At 43.1% G+C, this 27958-nt stretch overlaps 1 protein-coding gene across 1 annotated transcript; it reads right to left on the reverse strand.

Moving 5' to 3' along the window:
• Window positions 1-3631: 3631 nt before the first annotated feature.
• Window positions 3632-27958, reverse strand: slc39a13 (solute carrier family 39 member 13). Its single transcript, XM_066700711.1, has 10 exons — window positions 27746-27958; window positions 23518-23876; window positions 16846-16962; window positions 15798-15937; window positions 10503-10670; window positions 9762-9851; window positions 8938-8988; window positions 7808-7940; window positions 7134-7233; window positions 3632-5876 (listed from the first exon to the last, which is right to left on the reverse strand). The coding sequence occupies exons 1-10, from the start codon at window positions 27922-27924 to the stop codon at window positions 5801-5803; spliced, it is 1413 nt and encodes a 470-aa protein (XP_066556808.1). The 5' UTR covers window positions 27925-27958; the 3' UTR covers window positions 3632-5800.

Here is a 27958-nt window from a genome sequence, read left to right on the forward strand (position 1 = left end):
GTGGCCTCTTAGTCAAGACAGGAGGATATGAAAATTATCTAGTCTGTTTAATCTTTCAAACAGAGGGCAGGGGTGGAAGTTTGGGGCTGTGATGAAAGAGTACAAAGGGGATACTCAAAGTGTTTCACATTCAGTATAATAAAAACATACTAATAATGCAAACAACTAAGCAATAATAATAATAATAGGAAACCTTTAGAATGAGCAGGATATGTCAGGGAGTTAAGAGTCAAAAGCAAATGCTACAAAGAGCAAGTTCCAGATGCTGCCTGGGCAAATATTATCGACAAAAAAATGATTTCCTGCAGTTTGCCAAGGCCATTCAAGAAAGGCAAAAAGCTGATGCTATAGTGGAATTTGTTCAGCTGCAGGGTGAAGCGTAATTTCAATTCCTCACAATGAGAGGGAAATTAAAATGTATTTTATTGCTCTGGGACTGCGGCCTTATTTCCTGCACCCTGTTTGACAAGCTCTCCGATACCCTTTCGGGGTGTTTACTTTTGCGCAAAGGAGGCTGACAAAGGCAATGAAACCAAATGTGAGGGACCTTCAAGTAAATAATAAAATCTGTAAGAAAACTGTCAATTTGCTTTTCAGTGGTAGCTATTCCGATTCTGATCAGAAAACGGTGAAGGCTAATAGTTATAGGCTGGGTTAATAAGATGTTATCTTTTAACTTTGACAGCTGGCAGTTTCTGTGCCTATTTATTTATTTCTTCTTTACACCGTGCAAATCCAAAATGATCAACAGCAATTAGACAAGTTAATTTTCTCTCATACAAAAAACAAACCAAACAAATTTTAAAGAAAAAAAGTCTATCCTCCACCCACTGTCTGTCGAGTGTTGAGTCACTGGATTTTCAATTACGCCATTGTATTAAAAAAAACACTCGAACTGTAGCCACTCGCGTTCCCTTTCACAAGCAGCCTCTGCATCAATCTGCACAAAATGATATTCCAGAAAGCCCTTCACCGGGGGATATTAGGGGCAGGGAAGTGATAATTACAGTGTGCTGGAGAAATGTGCTCATGTGAGTAGAGCCAAGTGCTTTAATAGAGAGGGAGGAAATGGGACTTCTGTGTTTAGGTGAATGAATGAAGGCTACCTCTGGCCCATTGCCTTTTAGTTTAATCCCCCACTTAGCTCCTTTTGCAGGCAGACATTTCCACAATGGATTTAGTAAGTAAAGGACTCCCCCACCCACCCCAAAGCTAAATAAAACTGCTGCACTACAAAAAACTGTAAATAAAGAGATAGATAGATGGATAGATATCCATTAAAATTACACATGCACACTTTATTTGTGCCGAACCTGTGCAAAACTACTTAGAGAGAGAAAACAACACGTAACATATTAGCTTTCAATAAAGGCATTTCCAAAACAAACAACACTTGGCTGGAGAAGACGACGACAAAAAGTGCAAGAATCCCGAGTCTGTTGTTTCTAGTCTATTTGCGGTTATGCTGCGGTGCATTCATTTTCTAAACAAAGAGAAAATTATCAAAGTCTTCAAGCTATTTCGGTTGGGAGAACAAACTACTTCCCCTCTGCTGTCAGCATGCATAACGCACTGCGAAAGCAATAGGCAAAATACACCTAGGCAGTGCGATTATCTCTCTGACATTTTGACCGTATTGATGGTGTTACTGGTGGGGCGGGGGTGTAGAAGCTGTGATTCTCATTTATAAATCTACAGAAATTCACATTCACACTTGGCCAGGTAGTGAATTTCATGCAAAGACATGAAGACCAGGCAGCTTTCAAAGGATCAGTGTAGCACCCAGACACTGCATAGATCAGACCGTCCCTCCAAACTGAGCAGCTGGACCAGAAGAAAACCGGTGAGGCACACCACTGTGAGGCCAACAACAAAAATTAAAGAGCTACAGCGCTCAATGGCTGAGATGGGAGAAAATGTGCACCAGGCCAGTGTGCAAAGATGGTAGATACTTCCCCAAAAAGACATGTGGCTGTAATTGCTGCCAAAGCTACTTCCACCAAATATTGAGGTCTGAACACTTACGCAATAAACAAACAAAAAAATGTCTTTAGCTTTTGCTGGCATTTTCTGTAACTTATCTGACCCTGTTCTTGATTGGGTAAAGCTTAGCACGATTTAGTTTGCTCTTCTCAAAACCTTACATGCAATGAAATGTTTCCAACAGCAGTGCAATAAAACCTTTTGGGAGCATGTGCGTGTGTGCATGTGCATATACATATCATCATCAGACCACTGCTGGATGAAGGCTCCCCAAGATGTTTCCACTCGTTTCTATCTACAGCTTTCTTCCATGTCAAATGCAAAGTGTAGGATTTCATCTTCTATGTGCTTGTCTTCTAGGTCTTTTTAAATTAATTTTAGAACTTCCTTTTTCCTTCTTTGATCTGTTCTTGCCGTGTGTCCGGCCCATCCCATCGCCATTTTAACATTTTCACACTTTCAACAATGTCACATTTTCATTTTTTCTCTGCTCCAGTCGTTTCTTTTTCTCTCTATTTTTATTACAAGCAGACATCTTTTCTCTTTCTCTCTCTCTCATATATATGATAGATCGAGAGAGGATGTTGCCATAGAAACGGACAGCTTCAGCGGAGGCGCTTATTTGGGCTCCCAGGACAGACTGACAGGCCGGGTGTAGAGAATTGATGAGTGAAGGTGGAGGCCCAGTGGGCTCCGGGAATCTTCTTCAGAACAGCACCGCGCCCAGCAGACCGTGACTGATTCCTGGTGAATGTGAACACAGGCGAAACTCCCCCTGGCCTCCTGTGTGGAGTCTGACATCTGGACGCCGTTGTCTAAGATTGCTGCTGCCTTACAGAAAAACCCACGGCTGGTTTTAAGACCGAACCATACATTATATTAAACTGCAGATGATAATAATAATAACAATCATAATAATCATCATCATCAACATCATCCAAACTAAACCATCTACCCAAAGGCACATAGTATAACTGCAATGAAAGAAATCACACAACTGCTGTAAAACCAAATCTGTCTGATCAAGTCCATATTATAACCAGGACATGTTCTCAACACGATTAAAACTGCTGAATGAAGAAATAGTGCCTACACTATCTTTTAACACAATGGCAAACCTGGATTAAAATCAATTGGGAACAATTCAGTTATTCTACAAGTGGCCTCCTTCAGCAGGTCAAAGATCAGAGGTTTCTGATCACTGATTGTATTTTCATTGCTCAGATTTTTCATTTATTGATTTTATTATTATTGATTGATTTATGAGCACCGGCAACCATTTAAAATATCATTGTTGCTCACATGCTAGTCAGTTATGTTACAAAGATTTAATTTAAATTTAAAATCAATTTGTTTTCCAATATATAATATTTTTAGGAACACCAACTTAAAAATGTAAATTATATATTATACATATAGATGTTTGTTTGTTTATCATCTGGATTCAGTTTTATTTTTATTCGTTTGAGTTCCGAAATAAGGCGAACAAGAAATTGAACAGTGTGTGAGAGTGCATGTGCGTGTGTGTGCGTGTGCACGTGTGCGAGTGGGACATTGTGCAATAAGTCCACTACACACCTTAAACGGGTCGATTGCACAGGGACACACACAGGGGACTTGTTCAGAGAAATAAAGAGCAGGTATAAACTTTAGAGTTTGCAAAACAGTTTAATAAGTTAGTAACTGCAAACAAAAAGAATCCCAATAAGCAGGAGTGGTGAGTCTCTTTCTAAAACCATATTCGGACTGTAAATCTAAAACTAAGGGAGGACCTGACCAGAGGGTATAAGGCGTGTTCAAATGTAACTATTGCCGTTCTGTCTGTCAGTTATTGCACGGATAAAAAGCTTAAAAATATAAGCTGCGACTCTACAGAGACAATGTGGATAGGTATGTGCACTTAAAGATTCATAATATAATATATATATATATATATATATATAAAATTAGAGATTTACAAATCAGATGTTCACTCACTCAATTTAAAGAAAACCTGACTATAAATACATTTAATTTAATATATGTACACACATTATATATGTACACACGTAAATCAGTCAGTACGATCGAGGGAAGCTACACGGACCTGATAAGTTTATTTTTATGTGGATTGTAATAATTATTAGAAAAGGAAATTTTAGAGGAGTTTGGTGATGTTTGTTTGGTTGGTTTGTTTTTTTTATTTAATAATTTGACTGGGCGGCTTGCAAATCTCTGGCTAAATCGAAATGGAATCTGGGCTTGTGAAGCAAACCATGCTCCGCTAAGCAGCTTAAAAACAACAAAAAAACAAAGATGACAAACAGATTTATCTGTTCATGTGCTTTGTTTCAGTCATCGTCTTTGCTCTGCTCTTTTCACCCTGGTCATCAAAATGTAAATGCAGTGGGTTACATCAGACGGGCCCTGCCGTATCAAAACGAACAGCCCCTGGGAAACGGAGGACACCTAAGCATAAAGTGGAGATGACCCTAACAGGCCTATACCTGGAGGACGAGACTAGAAGAGGCCGAAATTCAGTTTCCAAAGTGTTCGTTTTCATACAGCAGGGCTCTTTGAAGCCATTCAACTCAGGGTGCCACAAGAATCTCTCTCCCCTTTGTTACCACAGTTTACAACTAAATAATATAAAATAAAATATGCAGTCGTGGATTCAACTCAATCGTCACCAAAATTACATTACATTACAATTTATCCGTGGAAGGAACACATCAGCTACCCCTGTCCCCGTCCATCGATGTTGTCTTCGGTGTGACGTTGCATCTGAAGAACACGGCACGTCAGCGTTTGAGGAACCGTGCAAGTCACTTTGGATGAAGGCGTCTGCTGAGTGACGGGGAAGGAGGGAGTGTGAATGTCGCCTCCTCACCCGGAAAAACTAAAAACGAAAATGAACAGCACCAACAGACTGAGGTAAACATGTGAAAGTGCTTTGTGGGGAGGAATGAGTCGAACCGAATGCCCTTCCCTCCGTTACAACCCCCTCCCTTTACACAACGAGAGAAGTGTCCAAAATATTCTTGCACAGCCCTTTCAAGCAAACAAAAATGATGACAGTGAAGATACTCCACACAGTAGGGTCACTGCAAATGGACCAGCCAACACGGAGCACAAGGTTTGACTTATTTTCCTCCCAAAACACAAAACAATGAAAATAAAAGTGGCTACTCAAGTTCAGTTCACACTCCCCGTTTTCAAAGGCCAAGGATCGTCCTCATAAACATCCTGAGATCTCGACGCCTGTCTCCACATGAACGCAAGGCTAACATCTCTCCGCCCCGAGCTTCAATCCTCCGGTATTTCAGGCCGGTTTGCTTTCCCATCTGGCGTGTGAACCCGGCTGGCTGTGTTCATGTGGAGCAGGAGTGCACTTCTTTGGCTGGCGAACTTCGTACCTGGCCTGTAGGGAGAGATGCCGTGTTCAGATTTGGGACTCTGAGGGATGGAGCTGCTCTACAGATTCACGTGGATTTGTGTAAAGTTGGCAGGCTACTCTTTTTCCCTCATTTTTACTTTCTCTCTCTCCAGTCAGTACGATAACTTCAAGGTCATCTGCCTCCTGTGAGCCTCACGGTGCGGAGCAAAGGATGCTGGGGAAGTCAGGGAAAGATCTTCAGTGTTGATTGTCAGATAACTTCCGGGTGGGATTTCACAAGACCGAACAGACTTGAGAAATGATAGGTGGGGTGGGAGAAATGTGTTGCACTTCCAGGGACAGTAAAAAAATACTGTTCTCCAGGAGTTATTAAAGCTAAAAAGAAGAAGAGTGTCTTTGTCCCTCATGGTTAATCTTCACACGGTGAAGTTTCTTTAGGGTTCAGTCTACTATTGTGGACATCAGGAGCATCACTGCTATTCCACTGAGCAGGAGACCGATCTGCTGAAGGGAATTTCTGCGAAGACAGAGGACACCGTGAGTTACAGACATCCTCCGTAGGGACGCTCAGTGCTTCAGCTGCGGGAGAGGAACCATTAATCTCTCGCCTGCAAAGCGCAGGGTCAGGGATGCCCTAAAATACAAAATGCAGGTGCACACACATCACGTAACCTTAGCATTACTGGGAACACTAAAGGAATTTCCCTACAATTTCCTTACACTTAAATTATTCACAAGTATCCAAATCTATGAAGTTTGTAAAACTGCTGACAGGGCGTGAATAAGACATCCATCAGTTGGATAACACTGGTGGCAGGCAGGAGATGCCAAAAACAGACAGACAAATAAATAAATAAACACCCTTATACACATTTAAAGTACAGTTATGAATATATATTTTGAAACATGCAAGCAATTTTTTTTTTCCTTTAAAAATAAGAAAAAAGCCTGACAGCGCTTTCCCTTCCTGTAAAACAAATAAATAACCTTCCCATCAGTAAGCAGCTAATTAATAGGGCTCCTTCAGACGGATTTAAATTCAAGGCTGGTATTCAGAGTAGGAGCTCCTGACGGTGGGACCGCGTTCCCTGTATTGATGGCTTCTGACAGCCCGGCGCCGTGCAGCAGCTGCGCACATCTGCTCCCAGGGACAGCGGTGAGAGAAGCCCAGTGCCATGCAGCTGGACCTCCAGGGCAAACGGCAGACGACCGCCGCCCCTCGAGAGGAGCAAACCACCGGGACACCTTCTGATTGTACAGCACGTTGCAGGAGCACTGACACTTTGAAGGGTATGAGAACGCAAGTGCTCACAATACAACTGAGCTTCAGGGAAGGCATGAGTGACACTAAAACAAAGGCTTTGGCAATCTCTTTCATTGAAGAAAAAAAAATTACGAAAAAAATATATAAATGGTGATTTCTAATCACTTGATCAGTTCCCTGTTCTATTGAGGAGAGACCCCGTGCCAGGAATTCCAAAATTATTCATCCATCAAAATCTTGATGTTAAGGGACCAAAAATACTTATTTTAATAGAATTAAATTAACTTGTGTTGGATTGTTTTGATTGACTGATTTAGCTTTATATTCAGTGAATCCCCCATTCACCCAGGATGCCTACCATTTAAGACAGTGTAGCACTTAAATCTGCACAATTCTTTCTTGAGCAGTTTTAATCAGTTTAATTCTGTGGGGAGGCAATGCACGACACCCTATAAAGGATTTGTGATCAATGACCCGCAGTACAACTTCATCCCTACATCCCGCAGGTACCTGGGATTGGTCTCTTGGAGCAGATCGGGCACAACGTTGACCAGAGCAATGTAGAGGAAGCCACCCGACGTGAACGGCAAGATCCACGATGCAGCATTTTCTGAGGAGGCAGAACATAAGCACATCTACATGTGGAGTTCAATAAAACCTGAACAGATCAAAACAGAAGTTAAAACTGGATGTTAAGAGTTTTTCCTGCGTTCTGAAGCCAAGTTCATTCTATACCGTGCGTTTGGTGTTCGAGGGGTTGGTGCACTAAAGCAGATTAAAAATCACTCTTTAATAACTGCATTAATTAAGGCACCTCCATTAGAAAAGTAACAAACAAAAGACAAGCCATTTTACATGTCTCATTGCACTGTGGATTAGTGACCCAAGAGCAGCGTTAGGAGGTTCCTTGAATGGTTTCAGCCAATTAGAAGTGAGATCATGGCTTGGCTGGGGGCTCCATATACAGGAAGACGTTTGCATTAGGAAGCATCCTGTATTCTTCCAACTATGACAGGTTCGCAAATCCCACTGCTGAGACTCTGATCTTAGCGTTTGGACTTCAATGTCTCCTGGGGAAGAACCAGCAATCGGGTTAAATCAAGCCTTCCAGTGACCTGCCGCCAACTATTGTCTGTGGGGTGTTGGGCGGCGGTGTGATGCTCTCAGGGACTGCGGAGACTCACCTGCTCCTTTGGGAGACTGTGCGCACAGTGCAAAGCAGGCGCCCAAGACCCCCCCCAGGGCGGTATACAGCTGCATCTTCGCGGCGCTCCAGCGGTCGAACCCGGCCCTCAGGAGAATGGCAAAATCTCCCACCTGCAACCCAAATAAAATGGCACTGAGAAGCTGCTGTGGCTAGGCAACAGGACATGCAGGCTCTCTTTTGGAGACACTTTCACTGTCTTTATATGAATCGCGCATGTGCGTGCAAAACACATGCATGACTGGGCCCTGTGAATGTGCATCTGAGGAGGTGTCAACATTGGCAATCCAATGCTCTCTCTATTCCCTGTCCCTGAGGCCCCGAGTCCCTGAAATTCTAACCCCCTTACCTCCCCCACCCAGCCCTGCCCTGCCCTGCAACCACTGAACTCTTCTCCTTTTCTTTACTTTGGTTTACCGATCCCCTACTCACTTTCTTCAATAAGAGGCGCTTTCACTAGTTGACAGAACATCCCACTACAGGTGTAAAGGCTGAACATCCTGTCCGCAATCACGAACCATAAACCGTTGCCTCCCTCAGAGGTCTACACATCTCTTAATTCGACCTGAGCTGTCCGAGTCACTGTATGAAACTGTACCTGCTGTTGAACCACCCTGCGAGAAGCAAAATGAGCAGCTGAAAAAAAAACACTTTTTATACACGATTTTCTCTCATGCCCTCGGTTTAGGTTTATTCTAACAGCACTGTGCTGTTACACAACAGGCAATGCGCTACAAACCCACATCAGGAAATCAATACTTTCCTCCTGTTAAAAGTACTCTATTCCTCGCAGGAAGCAGAGGGGTGAAAACTTTGCCCCTTTTAATGCTAAATGCATCTCTCTGCCGTTTCTCTGGGTAACCAAAGCCTTTTTCACTTTAGGCTGTTAGAACATCATAATCAAGCTGTGTTACAGTTCAGGAAAAAAGTCTATATATTGTGAGGCTGAACATCTCCAAGCGGCCCCCACCTGCAGTGTGGCTTGTGCAGTTTTAGCAGAAACAACAAAAAACAGCATTCATTTTAGTTCAAGCAGTGTTTTTCCAAAGATATCTTAATCAACACAGCTACGCGCAGGGAAGATGGAGACCCGTGGTGATATTTACCCACCTCGTGTGGTATCTCGTGAAGAAGAATGGCGAGGGTCGTCAGGAAGCCAACCTGTCGGGGGAGAAATACAGAGTTACTCTTCGGCAGTGGCTTGCATTGGTCCCCTGAGAGACGGCTACCACCCCAGGCTACGAACACAGAACTGTGGCAACCCACTGATGATACCACGGGGTTCAAAACAGTCGGAGTTGATTCACTGTCAACAGCCATCTCTGTGTACTTAACTGGTAATTGAGGGTCGGGGGGGAAACATCCATCAATACCTCCCCCTGCAAGTGTGAAGGATTCTCATAGCATGTAGGACAATCAGGGTGTCCCCGCCTGACATGTGCCTCACATACAGTTATTGTAACATAAAAACCCTCTCGTACATTCATTCCATATAGTTTTAATACACATAAAAGTGAGTGCTTGTCCTGCTCTAAAAACAACAGAATATAGACCTCTGCAGAGCTGTAATTTGAATCCCCAGTGAATCATTTGTTCACTTTGTTAAATTTTTTTAAAAAATAAAAGAAATACAAAATTATTCTCAGTATCTCTATATCTATAAATGGATGTAATAGTAATTAACAGATGCAAACAGTATTTCATACCAACCTCTGGTTCAGTGCGTGGCTCATACTTCCTGATGGCATTTTGTTTGTGTTGCGTTAATATCGACTGTGTGAGGAGGCAACAAACTAATAATAATCAGGTCGTTTTGTGATGATCAAAACTGGGATGTGTGTAGGAGTTGTGGTCGTGAGGAGGTGAGAGAGAATCCAGCCCATAATTTGGATCTGGCAATAAACAATAATGGGAACACAAACACTTTTACTTACTTTTCTGCTGACGAGAAAGCTGCCTGCCACCGCCAGGCCGTGGGTGAAGTTATCGATGCAGTTGGCCACCAGGTTCAGGTACCCGCTAGTCTGTCAACAGAGTCAAGAGTTAAAATCCAAAACCAGAAGAGAACAGACGCACAACTGAATTATTAGAGCTGTGTCTGGGAATTTCATATTCATATGTAACCACCGGCCCGGGAACCCGAAGTCCCTAAACACAAGCCCTGTGAACACGCTTACAACTTCTCAATGACGTGTTAACAAATTGAGCCGCAGACCCAGCTGCCCCATGTTTAGACCCCTCATGAACGCTGCCCCGTTGTTCATACGAGGATGCCAGTTGGAGCTGACGTTCTAGAGGAGATGTCAAATGCTCTGAATACATTCGACAGGAGAGGAGCCAGCTGGTCTGCTATTCAGACGGTGTGAGAATCAAAGAACAGGATCGCACAGGACAGGACAAGACAGAGGGATTTCACAGGATTTGTCATGAAGCAAAGAAGCATCAAAGTTGGCTTACAATACATTTCATGAGAGGGTTGCTAAGATCGGGAAAGTAAAAAACGGGGGTCATAATAATCCAGTTTCAACTGATGTCTTTTGAAACCACTAACCAGGGAAACTGAGGATATTTATAGCTGTCTTTATTAAAAAAATGTACATGTTCATCCTTCATCTTTAAGTGGACATCCCCAACCACTTTCCCTTCTCTCCCCTGGCCAGTCGATGGATGCTGACCTTTATTTTGTTGTCCGGTTGGTGCCGTGTTATCTTTGGCTTTAGTGTGGAGTGACTCGAATGACAGCAGTGACCGTTGGCCACCGGTGAGGAGGATTTGTCTTGCGGACAGCTTATCAGCCCACAGCAGGCCCCTCTGTGCAAACTAAGCTCAGCGTCCGGGCAGCCCTGCAACACGAGAGGAGAGAGGGGAAAAAGGTTACAAATAAACACCAAACTGCCTCCCACTCTATCGGCTCACAGCTTATCGCTCGCAGAATTTCATCAAGCATTTCGGTGAAGGAACCCAGACAATGAGTTTCAATTTCATGTCTGTTTGTTTTGATCCAGCTTCCCTTACATTTGGTGCAAAGATGTGCCTCCTGTTGGTGTTGAGTCATGATTACACGGCGGATGTTGTGAATGCTTTTGAGCAGCACTATCAAAACAAAGACTTTGTGGGACGCTGCCATGTCTTAATATCCGTGCTTGTGGTGCAATATAACCTCCTTCAGAAAGGTTTTAGGAGGACTGGACATAGATTTTTCCTGTGACTTTTCTCCTGGAGGTGGTATCATTTTCACCAGCCATCCACACAATCGCTTTTGGCCGATTCATAAAAGCACCGACTGTCCTCACATCCCCACCGAACAGTGAACGCACACAGTCACTCCAACTCCCACTCCTGTCTGACTGAACCCCCCCCGAAGGTCTGCCTGATACACAATTCCTTCTGGTGGTGGGACACTCAACTTCCTTTTCCTTAAAAGACGAAGTCCTCCTCATCTGCATGCTTGCCCTCCACAGCCGATCTCTACTTGCGCTGCTTAAATCGCTTCCAGAACGAAGCAGGACCTCATACAGTCGAGCAGCTTGGAGAAAACCACTGAGGTCTGGACAACACAACATCTGGTTCATACTCCAACGTGCCAAAAAGAAATAACGACCTCAACCAGGGGCAGACTGTGATCAAAAAACGACCCTGGACTTTTACCCTGGGGGGAGATGGCTAGTGAAGTCTGGGTGTGGACAAAGTGGTTCTGGGTGCCAAATGAAGTGTAGTCCGGTGTGGTGGGGTGGGGGGTGTTGGCGATGTGCGGCCCAGGTGTCTATACGGGGCGACTGGCCCACATGGTAAATCAACCAGCACGCCAAACTAAAAAATGGGCCGGGCCTTCTGGTCTTTGCCAGAATTACACGATACCCAGTCCGCCTATGACCTTGACTCAACGCACCGCAGAACATCCATGTCAGACATGCAAGAGTACAAACAAAGGAGGGTAAGAAAAACAAAAATTATACAAACATCAAAACACTTTGAAAATGATGGAAACGTGTGCCCTTAAAAACCTCCTTTGCTTTGCCAATTCCGCACACCATGACCAGAAACACCAACAACTCGAGAAAAATACACTAAAAACTAACTCTGTTCCGTACTTGACCACAGGCGGTGGCTGGGGGGTGTTGTTGTGGACTCTGCGATATCCCTACACAATAACCGAAGAGTGATGAGGTGGCGCGGATTGGGGCACTGGGAGACACAGGAAGCTGCTTTGTTATCAGCCACTGACAACTGCGCCTCCTCCTGATTTATAGACACAAGGTGTGCGGGACAACAACAAATTAAACACAGCGCCTGCGACAAACGCTAACAGATGACAGGCGTTTATGAACAGGCAGCGGTGCCTCCACACCGGAGCTGTGTGTGATCCTCGTTATCGAGGTATGAATCGCAGATCTGTCCCAGAAAAGATTACGATACGAGAGTTTATACACACCTCCGCTCTGTTCCAGACGCTAACATAATTCCATCTGGCTTCTATCACAGCTGTAATATTCAATGTTTTTCTCAGATTGTTTATCACACGTGCGGTGAAACAGTTATGCAGTTTAATACATCTTTTTAAATCTGAACACCGCATTATTGCAGTTTGAGTGTATTAATCAGTGGTGATTTTGAGCTCTGACAGCAGTGCACCCTACGGCATTTCAGGTTAAACCAACTGGATAGTGTGAGGAAAGGAAGCTGGGATTTAATAACTTTTGACAAGGCAGATGGTGTGTTTGAGAAATAAAAAAAGGAAAGAAGAAATAAGAATATGAGAGGAAGCATCTTTTTCTTGCTACCAGACTAAAAGAACTCCAGAGCAACGTGAGAATTAATATTCACAGGAAGAAGAAGTGTCAGAAGACCATTGATTGGTTAATTAAATGGAAACATGGTCTGTGCAGCCCCGAGTAAAGCATGAATGTCACTAAGAATGTGATTGATATCATTCCGATTTCTCTGGTAACACAAGAGACAGAAATATACAAGCACAGACAAATGTATCCACGTGTGTCCGTATGTTTATATTTACATGCACACACACGCGTGTGCATCTTTCTTTTTAATTTAAATACAATAAATGCTTATTTTATCTTCTCTTTACGATGGTATTAATAATAGCAGAATACGGAACAAATGAGTTAGCGGCGGCGCCTCATGTCTCTGAGCTGTCTGGCTGACTAATGTTTTGTTGACTTTGCTTGAGACTCCAGCTACCACTGCTCCTCTCTCTGTCCTGTGGGACCCGGGCACACCCGGTCGGTGAATCGGGCTGCGACTTATTACTGGGGCGATCTGGGAAAGGGACGGGAATGATCCGGTACCGGTCAGTCAGTGGGTGAAAGGGACCGAGAGATTGGGACGGTGATGTTGGAGTGATGTGCGATGCTTTGCAAATCAACCGTTTATCCACTTATACACTCATATACAGGTAGTGGACAAATACACAACCACACAAACTGTATATTATAAAGACGCAGTTACAGAAATAAATTCAAACATATTAACCCCCCACATACAAAACTCCTTTCATGTCAGACTTCAATTACTCAGTAATGCTGGAGCCAACAACTTCATCATCAATGTTAAATATATTATCTTGTATATATAGAAATACGAACGAGGATCACTTCCCTCTGCCACTCAAATCTCAGACGTGTCCGAAGCAGAGCAGACAGTGACCTAATTATCAGGCAACCTCTAAAAATAGAGGGAGAGACAGCAAGTGGTTGCCAATCTTCATTAACAGCTGCACAGGAGCTGGTGTCTGGCACGTGCTCAGTGTAGAGTTTACTGATCTAAGCTGCTACCCTGTCAATCATGTTTTCAGCAAGAGGCGGGGGCTGTGCATAAATAAAACTGCAACACCAAAAGAAAAAACAATAAAAACACAAACACAATAAAGATCCCAGCCTGCTCCACTTCATATAAGCCCAAGGCATGGACTGTAGCAGCACAATGGAGCATTTTTGCATTGTTTGCATTTTGTTTTGTGAAGCTGCAGAATGGGATGCAGGTGATTGTTTTTTGTTTCTTTAAGTGCCCATGAGAACAATAATTAAGACATCTTCACTCACAGGGAAGCAAGGGAGGTGTTCAAGGGGAGTAACGCAGGCACCTCCACAGTCAGGAGCTGGATTGAGTTCTTCCAACAGTAATGGTGGGAGACGTACCATACAGGAATGTCAGACATGTTGTACGCAGAGCTCAGCCCTTGTTTTGTTTAGCAAAGAACAGTAATACATTTAAAATTTGATATTTAATTTCACATTCAGAAGTAATATTCACGGCCAAACTGGTAGGAACCACTTGTCTTTAGAAAGGATCCCATTTGGGAATTTGGAATGGCTACATCACACAGTGCAGTGATCGTATAAAGAGCAGCCCAGAAATGCATCAATATCAAACTCCAGCACATCAGTCTAGAAGTGCAAAAAGGCATAAATAACGGGACACAGCAACATTGTGTCACATTAGTTTTGTAACCAGTGGCCTAAATATCTGAATAAGTCTCACAGTGGTCTCCAGCCGTTATAGCGCTCAAGGACTTCAACTGTGCAGAGACAGTACAAGGAAGGCAAATAAAAGGTAGAACAACTGAACACAGATCATGTGGAAATGAGGGCAGCAGTTTTAACCAGCGGGAGTATCCTGCTGTTCGTAGACACTCTTGTACAGTGATATAGGTATTCCACAGATGAAAAGGAGCAGATTCGCTTTGCTAAAGGGTCGGCCTCCACAAATTAATTCCCCGGGATCCATTAATCCATTGGCATCACCACTAATGGGACGTCTCAGTGAGAGGGATTACTGCATTAGCACATCGAGAGGTTAGAGGTTATCATCAGAACTTCTCTGGCACTGTAATTGTGTCTGTTGTTTTGTTTATGAAGATCGTAGCATGTGTTTGGGGTATTGTGTGTGTGTGGGATATATTTAGCTCCAGGGTGCTGTAAGGAAACTCCCCAGCGATATGGTAGAAGCTGAAAATTTGGGAACATTTAAAGTCAGACTGGATAGGATCCTTGGATCACTCAGTTATTAATGGACACTAAACGAGCACGATGGGGCGAATGGCCTCCTCTCGTTTTTTTTTATGTTCTTATGTTCTTATTGTCAAAACTGTAAAACAAAGTGATCAATATTCTGCTATTGCTCTGAAATACATATATATAGTTTTAAGTATACATGAATATTGATAGTGTTAAATAAATGAATGAACACATACATACTACCTTAAACATCTCGGGAACATTAGAATAAAGTGCTAGAGTGATAATGACAATAATAATAAATAGAGATCTTATTTATTGAAATGAAACAAATGCCAATGATCAAGCATTCTCTCACCCCCCTCTTTAACATCAGTTTCATTGTATCAACGGAAGCTGCAAAGCTATGTAAACACATCTGCGGTGAAACACAGTTCTGTCACAACTGCCGACAATGAATGGAAATAAAAAGTCCTCTCTGCAGAGCTCTTCATACAAGGTCGACTCCATTTACTATTCAAGGATACATTAGAATGAGCGTGAAAACTAAAACTCCATCAATATTTAACGCGGAGGCTTTTTGTGCTGATTGCCAAACTTTAATTTCAATAACCCGAAAGCGAGATGAATAGAGACCCCAAAGCCCGACTGATGTCACGGACAACAGTTCCATGAAACACAAAACAAGACCACGGAAAGATCGAATTACAAAGTTTTGGAGAGTGACAAGAACATCTACCATACTGGGGAAAACAGAGCAACCCTTGTTAAGGCTCCTCAAACCTCTTGCTAAAAGGAGTCGCATCAGTCATGCGTCCACCAGCAGCCAATCAGGAGGGGAGGCAGGACTTCAGACCACTCTCTGGCCAGCCAGGAGGACCACCAGGGCGCTGGGGACTAAATGACTTCTCTTGCCCCACTGCAGATGTCTACTTCAACAGGGTTCATGCGGGACAACACAATTCACCTTCAATCTGAACGTCTCGTGGCACTCACCGGTGGACACTGGCTCTCCCTCTTGGCATCGTCCTGGCTCTCTCTGTCTGGGAACATCTTCTCCACGATGAGGAAGGACAGCAGGCCGGTGATGACCCACAGGCCCAGCAGCTGATGACGGTGACGGCTGGATTTCCCATCTGCAGGTTGTCAGATACAGACACGAGTATTATTGTGCAAACCAGCCAAGATGTAGAACTCAGAAGATAAAGCATGCATGAAATATGAAAGGAGACATCCATGCCAGGACCTGCTGCCAGGGAAAGAACCAACACTTTGTTCCGAGCAGTAGGTGATCTTAATCTGCTCCTCGCTACTTCTCAAATATTCATATGTTTGTGTGTTCATGTTTTGTTATAAGTTTTCTTGCCCCGCCCAAAACATTTGTTCTGCCACACCTTGTTTTATGTTGGCAGGAATTGCCCAACCACTTCGTGACAGCACAGCACTACAATTACAGTCATTTCAATTTTTCTGCCCTTTCCTCGCTGCGGATTTCTCTCCACACCCACTTGTGGGTGGCTTTTAAATTAAAGACTAGATTCCTTTTATTTTTTTGGATCGAGCAGATTAAATGCTCTGTGACTCAAAGCACTGAACAAAGCGCTTTATTAAAATGTTTTTTTTTAAACACCAATTTGCAAAGGAACATCCCTTCAGGGGCTCCAGATTGATTAATGATTAAAAACATGTAGGCTTAGCCGTCTTTAGCAAAAAATAATATCATCTTAATTGCTTTTTTCTTTAATCTAAATATTATCCATCCCTTTATAAAAATGAAACGTTTTAGTTCGTCTTGCGTCTCACGGACAAGAACACACCCTGAACCCAGCCTTGGGGTTTTGGACCGTTTGATCTGAGATCCACTTTGTTCATACTTGTACACTTGCTCTGTGTAATGAGAGGGACAGGGCAGAGAGAGTTGGGGGGGGGACAGGAAATAAAAATACACCAACACAAAAAATAATAATAAAAAAAAAACATTTAAAACATGAAATAAAGAAGGCCACAAGCAGGCAATGAAATGCCACCTGTGCGAGGAGCTCACCTGTGCCGGCGCTGCTGCAGGAGTAAGCCCAGGCTTCGGGGAGGAGGTGCAGGAACACATCGCCCAGCAAGCCCCCGATGGCGAAACTCAGCAGCCGCTTCAGCTTCTGGCAGCCCGCTGGAGCCACAGAGACACAAAAACACAGCCTGTGAGCACCAGCGCCACACTCACCGCAGCACGCTAGCCACAGCCCCTCCAGCCGTCCACTGACCAAATCTGCACAGCGATAACTCGATAACACGATCTCTCCATCACTGAAGTCGCGCCGGACTCCACTGGCTGCTCCTGACACGCGTTGCAATTTTTTCTTACATGATCTTCTGTGTTTCGTCAGGAAATATCTGGGTTTGATTATGCCATCCAGAGTGAATTTGAACACGCGTTTCAGGGCAGCAGGATGGCCCACAGGGAAGGACCCACACGGGAGATAAATAAAGCACCATGTTGTGTTGTTGTGACAGTAATTAGTTTCATGGAAAATCAAATAGTTTCCATCTCAGTACATTCTGTCAATCCACGCTGCGGGGAGACACAGCAGATGAAAGATGCAAGAGGTTTGTTTAAGGGTTGAATTGGCTCCGTCTAATCCGGTTTTGGCTAGACCACAGTTACAGGACATCTCGGTTATGCAGTTGGGAAGAAAAACATTTGTTCATCTGGACAGAACTGCACACGTGGGAGAAAAATAACCCCTTTGCTCTGGTGGTGATAACCGCAAAAACATCACCAAACCGATGGCAGAAGACGACCTGATATTTGTACAATTACAAAAACAAAACCCTTGGCTGAACTACACAGATGGCGATATATACGCCTGACATGTGAAGGGACTCGATCTACACACAGCCAAGAACTGCGGTGACAGGCAGGTCACCAAGTCATTCACTTCTCCGACTGCGGCTTAATTCACAAATCACTGGAAAGCGGTTAACAAAAAATATCCATAATTACTACAGAATGATTAAAGATCTTATCAAGTGAAAGTCCGTCGGCACCATTTTGATCAGAATACTTTTATGAGCTCCTCAGGCTCATTGCACAAGTGCAGCTGTTTCCAGGATTTGTATATAATATATGGAAACATCTTGAGGGTGCCTTTATCTATCACTGGATCAATATAGGCTGATGGTGATGGTGAGATTTAAACATAGACAATTAAAAAAATCGATTTTTATATATATTCTCTTGATGTCAACTAGATTTGGATCAAGTTTATCAGGTTGGAAACAGCTCATTACTTTTCTTATTTAGGGGGAACACGCTGCTTGTCATTCGCAGGTCACAAAATCATCAGTTTTCAGACCACGATAGAGATAAGAGAAAAGCTAATTATTCAACACAAATTCACAGATTAAAAAGCCTGTCTCGATGTCCCGTGTTCATAACTGCAAGTTGTTAAAAAGCAAAAGCACTTAAAAGTTTAAATCTTTCTTTTTCTACCTTGAAATCAGAGGGATCTCACCTAGAATTTTAAACAGAAGCAGATGCAACGCACAATTACAGAATCTATTACTGTGTCAACCCGTCGCCACATTTCTCTTCGTACGGGGCGTGTGAAATGAGCCAGAACTAAATCCAGGGAAGCAGAAAACCAAATGCCGCCGTCAAACTAAAACCTCAGAGAGTGGCAGGAACAGAGATCAAGAGAGAGAGGGCAAATTAGTCTTGTCCTTACTTACCACATGGTATTTATATACTCTGTGCGCCCGTTCATTGGAAGCGTTTATTATTTATCAGTGTGGTAAATAGTGAGCGTGTGTTTATCTCTCTCTTGTTGATTAATGTTTCTCTTTTCTCAGTTGCAACTTGGACATATCCTTTGGCAGCGCAGCAACCAGCCATGCCAATAAAGGACTTGGAATTTGAAAACGAGAGAGAGGGAGGGAGAGAGAAGAAAGGAGAGAGGGGGAGAGGAAAAACAGGACAGGAAAAAAGAGGCAGAGGGAGAGAGAGGGGGGATCTGCACCTATAAAGACAGGACAACACAGAAGCTAATGATTAAATGGAAGAATCCACTGGCGATGCAGAAGGTCAGATCTTCACATTACCCTAAGCATTCGACTGGTTCTTTTCTTCACCTGCCTACCGAGGTACTCAATAGTACCAAGAGATACGCGAGGGAGGAAAGTTACCTATTCATTGCAGTCATTCAAGCACTTCTGTTCTTAGCCTGAAATCCAAGCCTTCAGTGGGAATTCATTTAAAACAGTCCCTTCTTTGCTTCTGGTGGTTTCACTACTACTTTCAGATCATGGTTTTGTTTTTCTTCAGGATGTGTTTGTTTTCCTGTATTGTTAATATGTGCATGTGACGTTCTAATCAAACATTAGATCAACGTTAGCTTTGGAAGATAATGGGAATTCATTAAAAGAGTATTTGATTGTTACACAGGCTTCACTGCATTGGACTACAGAGCACTGTTTGAAGCTAATATGCTTCCCCAGCAAGCTCTGCTTTTCTCACTTCCTACATGTGAAAAGCCACATTCAGAAGAAATGTATAGAAGTCACAGCTATTTGGAAAGCATTTAACTTTGTGCAGTGAATGAAGGGCAGCTACATAACTCTCCAATTCCCAAAACAAAACAGCTACTGTACTCAGAAGGAATCATTCAAAATATGTGGAGAAAATATTTTCCTAAGTGGAGATGATGTGTAACCCACTTCAGTTCTACCGCTCGGAATTCAGGCGCAGCCTTAAATTAACTCGAAAAGCAGGTCAGCGTATTTGAAATCGCAGCCAACAACTCCACTCTGAGGGCAAGTAACAAAGCACGGCAGAGTGACTCATATTTTACTATGATAAAGAATCCCACTGGGATGAACCAGAAATGGCACAAACATGGAGCTTCAACCTGAATGCCCAAGTGTATCTGTGCTTTTACCAAGTTTCATTCCCAGTTTATTTTTCCAAACCCTAGATTTTGAACCCCACGTTCTGCAGAAATAATATATTTGTACTATTTAGTCTTTTTTTTTTTTTTTACTATAGTTTATTTGTTAATACAGACTTACAATGCATACAAAGTTCAGCACAGAAGGGCCTGTCCCTACCTCCTTTAAAATGCCAGCTGTATGAAGACCAAGTCAGTTCCAGAACACTAGGATTGCACCCATTCCCCTTTTTCAATGGCCACAACAAGACTGAGTTACAATTCTACATCCTCCGTTTCCAACCATCCGAAGTACTGAAGCCGCTGGACTCGGGTGTCAACCCAGCGATTCTAATGTAGGTTCTTTATTTAGTATTGTAATGCTCGGCACCACGAGACACACACTTCAACAAAAGTGGTCTGTTTAATAGACACACGCCTCGTGGGACTCAATTCAATACAGCAAGGGTTATAGCTCCTCGCACCCAGGGCACCAATCTGACCCATCCCTCAGTAACCCCAGTACAAATACCCACGACTATGCATGACCTGTGCAGGTCCAACCCCCCCTGCTGGTTGCACACCTATCCCCATAGGTTCACCCTACATGACCTTTTCCAATGAACCAATAAGACAACAACATAAATGCATGACAGGGACTCAGTTTAGCAGGACCCTCCCACAATCACATGCACAGTGTCCTGGCACTCCTGTTGCACACGTTGTATTCCTACTCCAAAATACAAGAGGAACTGGTCCCCAACAGGACTAATCACGTACGACTAAACATCGCACATGGGCGTAACCCCCCTGACACGCTATAGTATATTACACACAGCACATTTGGCTGTATTAGTAGTAGTATATTTACATGAAAGTGTTGAGTACTTTTTACAACATCCTTAAACTCAAACACTTAAGGGGAAATTGCTCCCGAGTTTATTTTATTCACCTGGCCGAAAACACCCTGGGTGTGTCACCACAAATGGGGGGTCTTTATTCTCCCTGAGAATCAGCTCTGCTCTAGAAGTTGGGTGCCCCTCCTCTCCTTTGATTCCCACTGCAGGTGTGAAGACAGGGCAGACAGCCTTCAAATTTTACACTGGCCTGCACAGCCTTAACAAAATGTTCAAATTAGTGGCCGAAAAAGAAACCGGGTCCCGCAATTATTGAAGGCTGTCAAGGGCCTCGCTGTGAGCTCGTGGAGAAGCCAGGCTGGAGCAGCAGCGTTTTTTGTGCATGCATCTCTGGGGAACAATTAAAACCGGGATCTACAAGCGCTTGGTGTAAAAACGCTGACTAATCGACTAAAATAATTTCCATGCTCCCCCGGCCCCAGACGTCAAACGCCGATCCCTTCACTGGTGTGTTTACACCATTAGACGGCAACAACTGTCAGAGCTGGGTGTGTGGGGGGGGCAGGGGAAGGATGCACTGCGAATCTAGGTCGCTTTGTTGCCAGAGGAGCCGAGTGCTCAACCGATCCAAACAGGCCACTGATTGCGCTTTGCTTAGTCTTCGATCCATCCCGTCACCGCGGTCAGGAGATCCTCATGTTCTAAACTAGGAGTGTTCTGCCGAGATGCGTGTGCCAAATATTCCCAGTAATAACAGAGAAATGCCTGGGCAAATATTTTGACTTTACTCAAGCGGGTTCTTGGATACAACTTCAGCGGAGATCCAGAAGTTCGGAGGAGCAGAAGCAACATCTGAACAGCCCAAGTCTAGCTCTGATGACTTGGTTAAAAAAAGGAGGCAAAAGAATGCAATTAACCCAGGGTACAGATAGAGGTATAATCTGGCTCTGGGGCTCTGGGATAAGTATACATAGCCCTCATTTATCTGTTCCTGGAATTGCTTTAGGTTAATGCAAATTAGTGTCAAATAATATGAGATATCTATACTGAGGTGGGGGGGCTATTAACAAAGGAGAGCCTTTGACAAATGAGTTTTCCGCAAGATAAGAGAGAAAAAAAGGTTAAAGTCCTAACTGTTTGTTTTTTAAATATAGATTTAATTTTTTTTCTAATACAAATGCTACTGAAGCATTATATTTTCATCTCTAATCAGACTAAGCAATTTTCAAATGACCATTTAAATGACAGTGCAGGAAATAAATGGCACAATAGCAGCAGCACAAAAAAAAGTGACTCATTTAATGCCAAGAGCTTTGTATGAAATTATGAAAATGTATTCATAAGGATTAATATGGATGCTCATCTCTTAAGCGCCGCACATCAAAAAAGACTTCCTTTCATGTTGTGCTTTTTCAGAACATGAAAGTCAATATTATTAGACTGGTGGCAACTGTGCGAATGTGAACACATTTGAAGTCCATTAGAAACTTACTCTAGTTGTCTGAAACGATATAACATCTGCAGAACACGTCCTTTTGAACATAATGTTTCGCAACTAATCCAAATCACAGAGCCAGAGCTCCTTCCGAGACAACGGTCTTTCTAAAGCGGAGAAATCTCTGGCTACGCAGATAACAAACCAGTCCTAATCTGACACGATCATTAATATTTCTTGCCTTTTTCTTCTTTTTCGGCTGCCAGCCTCACGTTTGTCCTCCGTACCAGATGGAAGAGTGACTCACTACAGGAAGGCAGAAAAGTAAACGAGAAGACAAAACAAACAAAAAAGCAACCGATTCACAGCTTTCTGGGAGACGGGGGAAAGACTGACAGGGGGGAGAAAACAAACATCTTTCCACTGCACATTCCAGGGCAGCGGATTTCCCATTCCAGCCAACAAATGTCCATTATACAGACACAAAAAGTATGTAGGCGCTTTACATGCACACACACTTAACTGACCAGAAACTCAGGAGCAGAAACGCTGCAGACGGACTGTGAGGGAGTGGTTTCTCCGCTCTGCTTGCCGAGTGACTCAGATCTCTGTGCGCCTGATCAGATAACGGACTCCCCTTGAATAAAAACACTAAAGACACATCTGGACACGTCTCAGGTGTAATGTTGGGCCAGTGTGCCTTCCAGTATCAGCAGGGTTATATGGGGACAACCCTCCTATTGTCAGGAGTTAAATTAGGTAATGGTTTACTTCAAGGGTTACACATGCTGACAAAAAACTACCAATTGATAATAAATCATGCATTTACAACAAGTGTTGTCTATATGACAACAATCTAACAAACACAGGTAGTTAATCATTAGCAAAGGCAGATCACAAGCTGGTTAATGACCGACTTTTATTTATTGGATATATACCGAATTTATGGATTGAATTACAAACTATAGAATCCTGCAAACTGTACCTCAACAGCTGGGGAATTTTACAGATTAGGCTTGGTTTATAAATAACCATTAGTAACAATGACAACCGATTCAGTATACTTCCGATGCCACTGCCTCTTCTCATTAACAATACTATTCCAATTCCCTTCGGTCTCCATAAGCAGCTTATCAGCCCTATGCAACAAGCACCAAATACGGCTGACAGGACCGGACACAGTCGTGTGGAACAGGAGGGGTATTTAATCAGGAACTCTGCAGCAACACCCCCTTCTTAGACCTCTGAATTCATTCCATACATTTGCAGAAACGGTGCTATCAGCTTCTGCCCAACTTTGTGTGCCTTTCACAGTCCTTGAAGGTACGTGTGCGGGACTGATACACCTCAGAATGACCTCATATGCCACACGTGAGAATCGCCCTTTTCTTTTTAAAGCACACAATAAACCTCAGAGTCCGACTCAGATTTCAAAGCGTTCGAGGTTAAATAAACAGCTATGTGAGCTGTCTGGGTTTTTTCTCCCGCAGGCGTGGGAAGTGACTCACCGTCGGTCTTCAGCGCTGCTCCGGCCTCGATGGGGATGACCAGGAGAGGGAAGACCCCGCTGAGCCCCACCATGAGGGAGCCGATGAGGGAGCAGAACCAGGCGTCCGCCCGCTCTCCCACGAAGAGCTCGGCGAACCCCCCGAAGCCCAGCAGGTCCTCGGTGCTCCAGCCCCACGAGCCGCCCGCTGCCTGCACGGCCGTCGCCTGAGACATCTTCTTAGTGTTGGCTCTGTGGCTCGAGGCGCCCGATGACACGAACAGCAGGGCAGCGACGCAGAGGCACACAAGTAGATTGAAGGAGGGTCTCAGAGTTCTCATTCTGATCCAGGCTTGATTCACACCAGCACGGGGCTCGGGACTGCAGAGGAACACGAAAACAGACAAATAACTACATAAAAGCACAGCCTGGGATAGTCAGTCAGCTGCAGCAGTTTGAGCCAAAATCAAAACCACAGAGACGCGAGACTCTCCAGCTTTACAGGCAACAGCTGTAACAGTGTTTCTGGGGTTATTCAGAGAGATCTTTCCAGAAGCACAACATTCAGAGCATCTCAGGACCAAGATACGTGTCGCCCTGGAAATTCTGACCAGATCAGATACCAGATCATATTTCACTGTGAAAGTACAAATTCCAGACTAAAGTGTTTAATATGTATACATCGAGGAGAAGAAGAAAAAGTACAGAGCAAATTTGCCAACTTTAATTAAGCAAATCCCCATCCAGTCGAGTGTCGGCGAGTCGAGGCTTGAAAGTGTGAGGAGAGATTACAGCGCCTGGGGCTCACATGCGGATGATGTCATTTGGAAATATGCAGCACAAATGAGGTTTCTTGCCTCGGGTTCAGTAAACCGAAGGTTGACAAGTTCCTAGAATATGATTGTCTCTTTCAGAATATGAAACCACTACATAAAAAAGTGATTTAGTGAAATAAACTTTTTCATTATTATTGAGATTTCAGTGCTTTGCAAAAATAAACATATACAAATATAAAAAATTGAAATTTTTCACATTTTCACTTGCAGCAGAGCCGATTATGTCAATGGCAAAAAGAAAATGGGATTGGAATTTGGAACGGGTCTGGAAAAGTGGAATTGACCCCAAACCTGCTTCTAGATGGTTGAGCTGTGACTTACATAAGTGCACCACATATTCGCTAAATAAGGATGATATAAGATTTTATTCCATGTCTCTACTATTGACTATTTCACGTGTGAGACCTGAAGGATAGTGGCCGCTGAGGACCAGGGCTGTCATAAACCCCCCTTAGCAATGATTAAAAAACAGCAACAATTGTATATATTATATATACTGTTCTTTCCCAATATATGTGATAGTGAGCAGTGAAGAGAGAATTTTGAACTGTAGGCTGCTTTGCATTTCCTTTCATGCTACCAGGTGTTCCTCTGTAAACAGCACTTAACCCAAACACAGGCCGCGGTGCTGGAACGCCTCGGATGTCAACCGAATGGACAAATCTATTCTGTAAGCATAGCAACCACTGCACCCCTCCAGGCCGCCCAATGGCAGGACGAACGTTTTTAAAGCGAAAGTCAACGGAGACTGAAGTGGGGACACCAAGAGGAGGAAAATAGAGATGGTGCACACAGGATGACCGAAGGAAATACGAGAGACGTACTGTGGGTCAGTGAAAGGAGGGCTTTAAAGTGAAGCCAACGTTAACTTTCATCTGTTTAACCATCTCAGATTTCCTCCCTGATACTACAATCGGCAAACGTGCGATTTTTACTGCAGTGGAAAGCAAAGCAAAAATTTGAGCCCTACAATTGTGAATTAACAACCTAAAAATAGCATCCCTATTTAGCTCCCTTTCATCGCAGATGTCAGTCTTGTGCAGCGAGAAGCGTCATCAATTCCATGGAAACTGGAGGGTGATGACATCATAATGGATGCACCATAAAAGGAGGTCAAGGGAATCTTCTGGGCCAATGTATTTTGAGAGGCAGAGGGAAAGGGAGGGATTCTCTCACTCTGAATTGAAAGTCGCTTTGATGTATAATTAAACTTAAATACAGTATAATTTAATTTCAACCATTCATACTTTATCCGGTTTATTTAATGGCTGGTACTGTGCGTCTCAGAATGAGCGTGCAGATTTAGAATGAATTAATTTAACTACTGGCATGCCAAAGAAATGCTTTTGCCATTTTTAAGGCCGGCCTATCTGATGTGGATCGTTTTAAAGCACTTCAGTATTTGAGTTTTTAAAGGAAAACAAAAAAACTGGCCAAAACAGGAGTGTTGTATGGATTTTCTTTTAAATTGTATTTCCAAGTGATCAGCTGATTCCAAAAGACCACAACTGCATAGATTGTGAAACACGCTCCTTTGTTATTTTTGTCTATGGGTTTCACTGCTGTATTCTCTGAGATTGCACTATAACAGCTAACGCCAACTCACTTTACTACAGATATTCACTGTAGACAGAAACTACCCTGTGGAATTCAGTTCATAAAAATAAGGGGAAACCAGAAGCATTTTGCTGCAATTAATTGTTCACAGTCTGCCCTAGTATTAATTCCTTACAAATGAAGTCTTGACTGTAAACATGTAATTGGATATTTGTCTCATGTTTTCCTAATTAAATGAACCAAACAACATGATAATGAATACTGCTGCAAGATTCTTATGCGTTTTTGATTTCTTGGTTTGGTATAGGACAGCCAAAGTGTCCGATTGTTATATTTAGCTTTGAATACAACACACATTTTGCATTAATGAACAGAGCTTTCAAGACGCATACAAAAAGTATAAAGACTGACGTGTTCAAGGCCAAATGTGACTGACATTCAGACACATCCCATATGACAGGTTGGCCGTTTCTTCCGTCTCTGGACACTACTTTCATGCATGTTGTCCTACTGTTAAGCCTTCTTTTTTTACCCTGAAAACAATTTGCTACATAAATCCTCTGAACTATCACAAGCTGGAATCAGTGTGAAAACACACATGCGTGTTAGAAATAGTATTTTTCCTCTACTGTGTAAAAAGCAGCAGAGCAGTTTATTAGTCATGCTAAAAAAACTTGAAATTTGTGTTCCCAGTGCACCACACATTAAAACATCCACAACATACAACTCGGATCATCTGTTTCCAAACGTGTCTGTTGCAATTATAAATCATTGAATGCATTGCAATTATGAAGGTCAACTGACTGGATTCAGATACTGAGTGGACTGTGAGGGATTTTAAGGGCAGGTCTGCTTCTAGACACCTCCGCCTCATTGATTTAACTAGTAAATTCAGTATGTATTGATAATATGGTATACCTCTCAAATCTCAAATATTCTGAATGTATTTTAGACAGACATGAAATCGACAAAATGGAAAGCTATGCATGCTCCTTATTATGCACATCACTAAGCTATACATTTGCATATGCATATTAAAAATACTTTGATCATGGATTTGCCAAAGAAGTGGTGCACGTTGTTTAAAATAATAGGCCCTTGTGAGAAAGTGAATTCCGTACATAATAACAGGATTTCCCTACGCAAAGTGTAGTAAAACTGATTATACAAGCATTTTATGCAAGTTGTAAGGATTTTTGTAAGTACACTGCACGTTTCACTTACCAAAGGGTTACATGTCTGCAAGCTAGTGTGTGTGTGTATATATATATATATTTAATATACCTCAGCAGATAAATTAAACATTTCCAATGTAAAACAAAAAAGTTAAGTATTTGTTCCATACAGAAAACCCAATAGCATTGAAACACTAGAGCCATTCGATGGTTTTAACCAATACTTTAACTTTTCTTTGCAAAAATAAACTTTAATACATGTCTTCACGATGCAGTCTGCCTTAATTTCGGACGTGCAGGTTGTACCAAAATAGTTCCCAGACGTCACGATGCTGTGGCACAGGGAAAATTGGAAGAAAACTTGCCTCATACAGCAGAAGCTTAGCTGGCTATAATGCATGATTTAAAGCCATAATGCAAGCTCTAAAACCCCGAAGAAGTACAACATAACCCCACGACAAATACAAACATGTATCTTTTCTATTCTTGTATCCCCTGCAGCTGCCAATGGCAGGAGAGAGCCGCCGTGATTGGTAGCAACTTTCTAGGACACAAATAACGCATCATAAAAGTTAGCTTTTAACTCATGCTGTTTTCATGCCATGTTTTGCATAGTTAAAGCAAGACTACAACAACCGTACATATGTGTTTCCTTGTTTAGTTGCTATCTGTATGAGTTTACCCTGTAGCGATTGCTCGAGCTCTCTCTCCAGACAGTCCCTGCCATCCAGCTCGCTGAGGGAGGCGCGCAGCTCTGTCGCAGCCGCTGCGGCTCTCGGCGTCAGGGCTGCACTGTAGCGCACGGAGCTCCTCCCGCAGCCACGTCTCCTCGCCGGAACCAAACATCCGCGGCGGAACCATGTTTCAGACACGTCCGTGGACGCCAGGGAGAGCA

This window comes from Amia ocellicauda, chromosome 4 (assembly GCF_036373705.1).
Source record: "Amia ocellicauda isolate fAmiCal2 chromosome 4, fAmiCal2.hap1, whole genome shotgun sequence".
Taxonomy (NCBI): domain Eukaryota; kingdom Metazoa; phylum Chordata; class Actinopteri; order Amiiformes; family Amiidae; genus Amia; species Amia ocellicauda.

Coding starts and splice junctions, on each gene's coding strand:
- slc39a13 (XM_066700711.1), bottom strand. CDS start 27,924: ATGGTTCCGCCGCGGATGTTTGGTTCCGGCGAGGAGACGTGGCTGCGG. Junction 7,941..8,937: donor TTCACGAGATACCACACGAG/GTGGGTAAATAT, acceptor TTTGGGTTGCAG/GTGGGAGATTTTGCCATTCT. Junction 7,234..7,807: donor ACAGTCTCCCAAAGGAGCAG/GTGAGTCTCCGC, acceptor CTGCCTCCTCAG/AAAATGCTGCATCGTGGATC.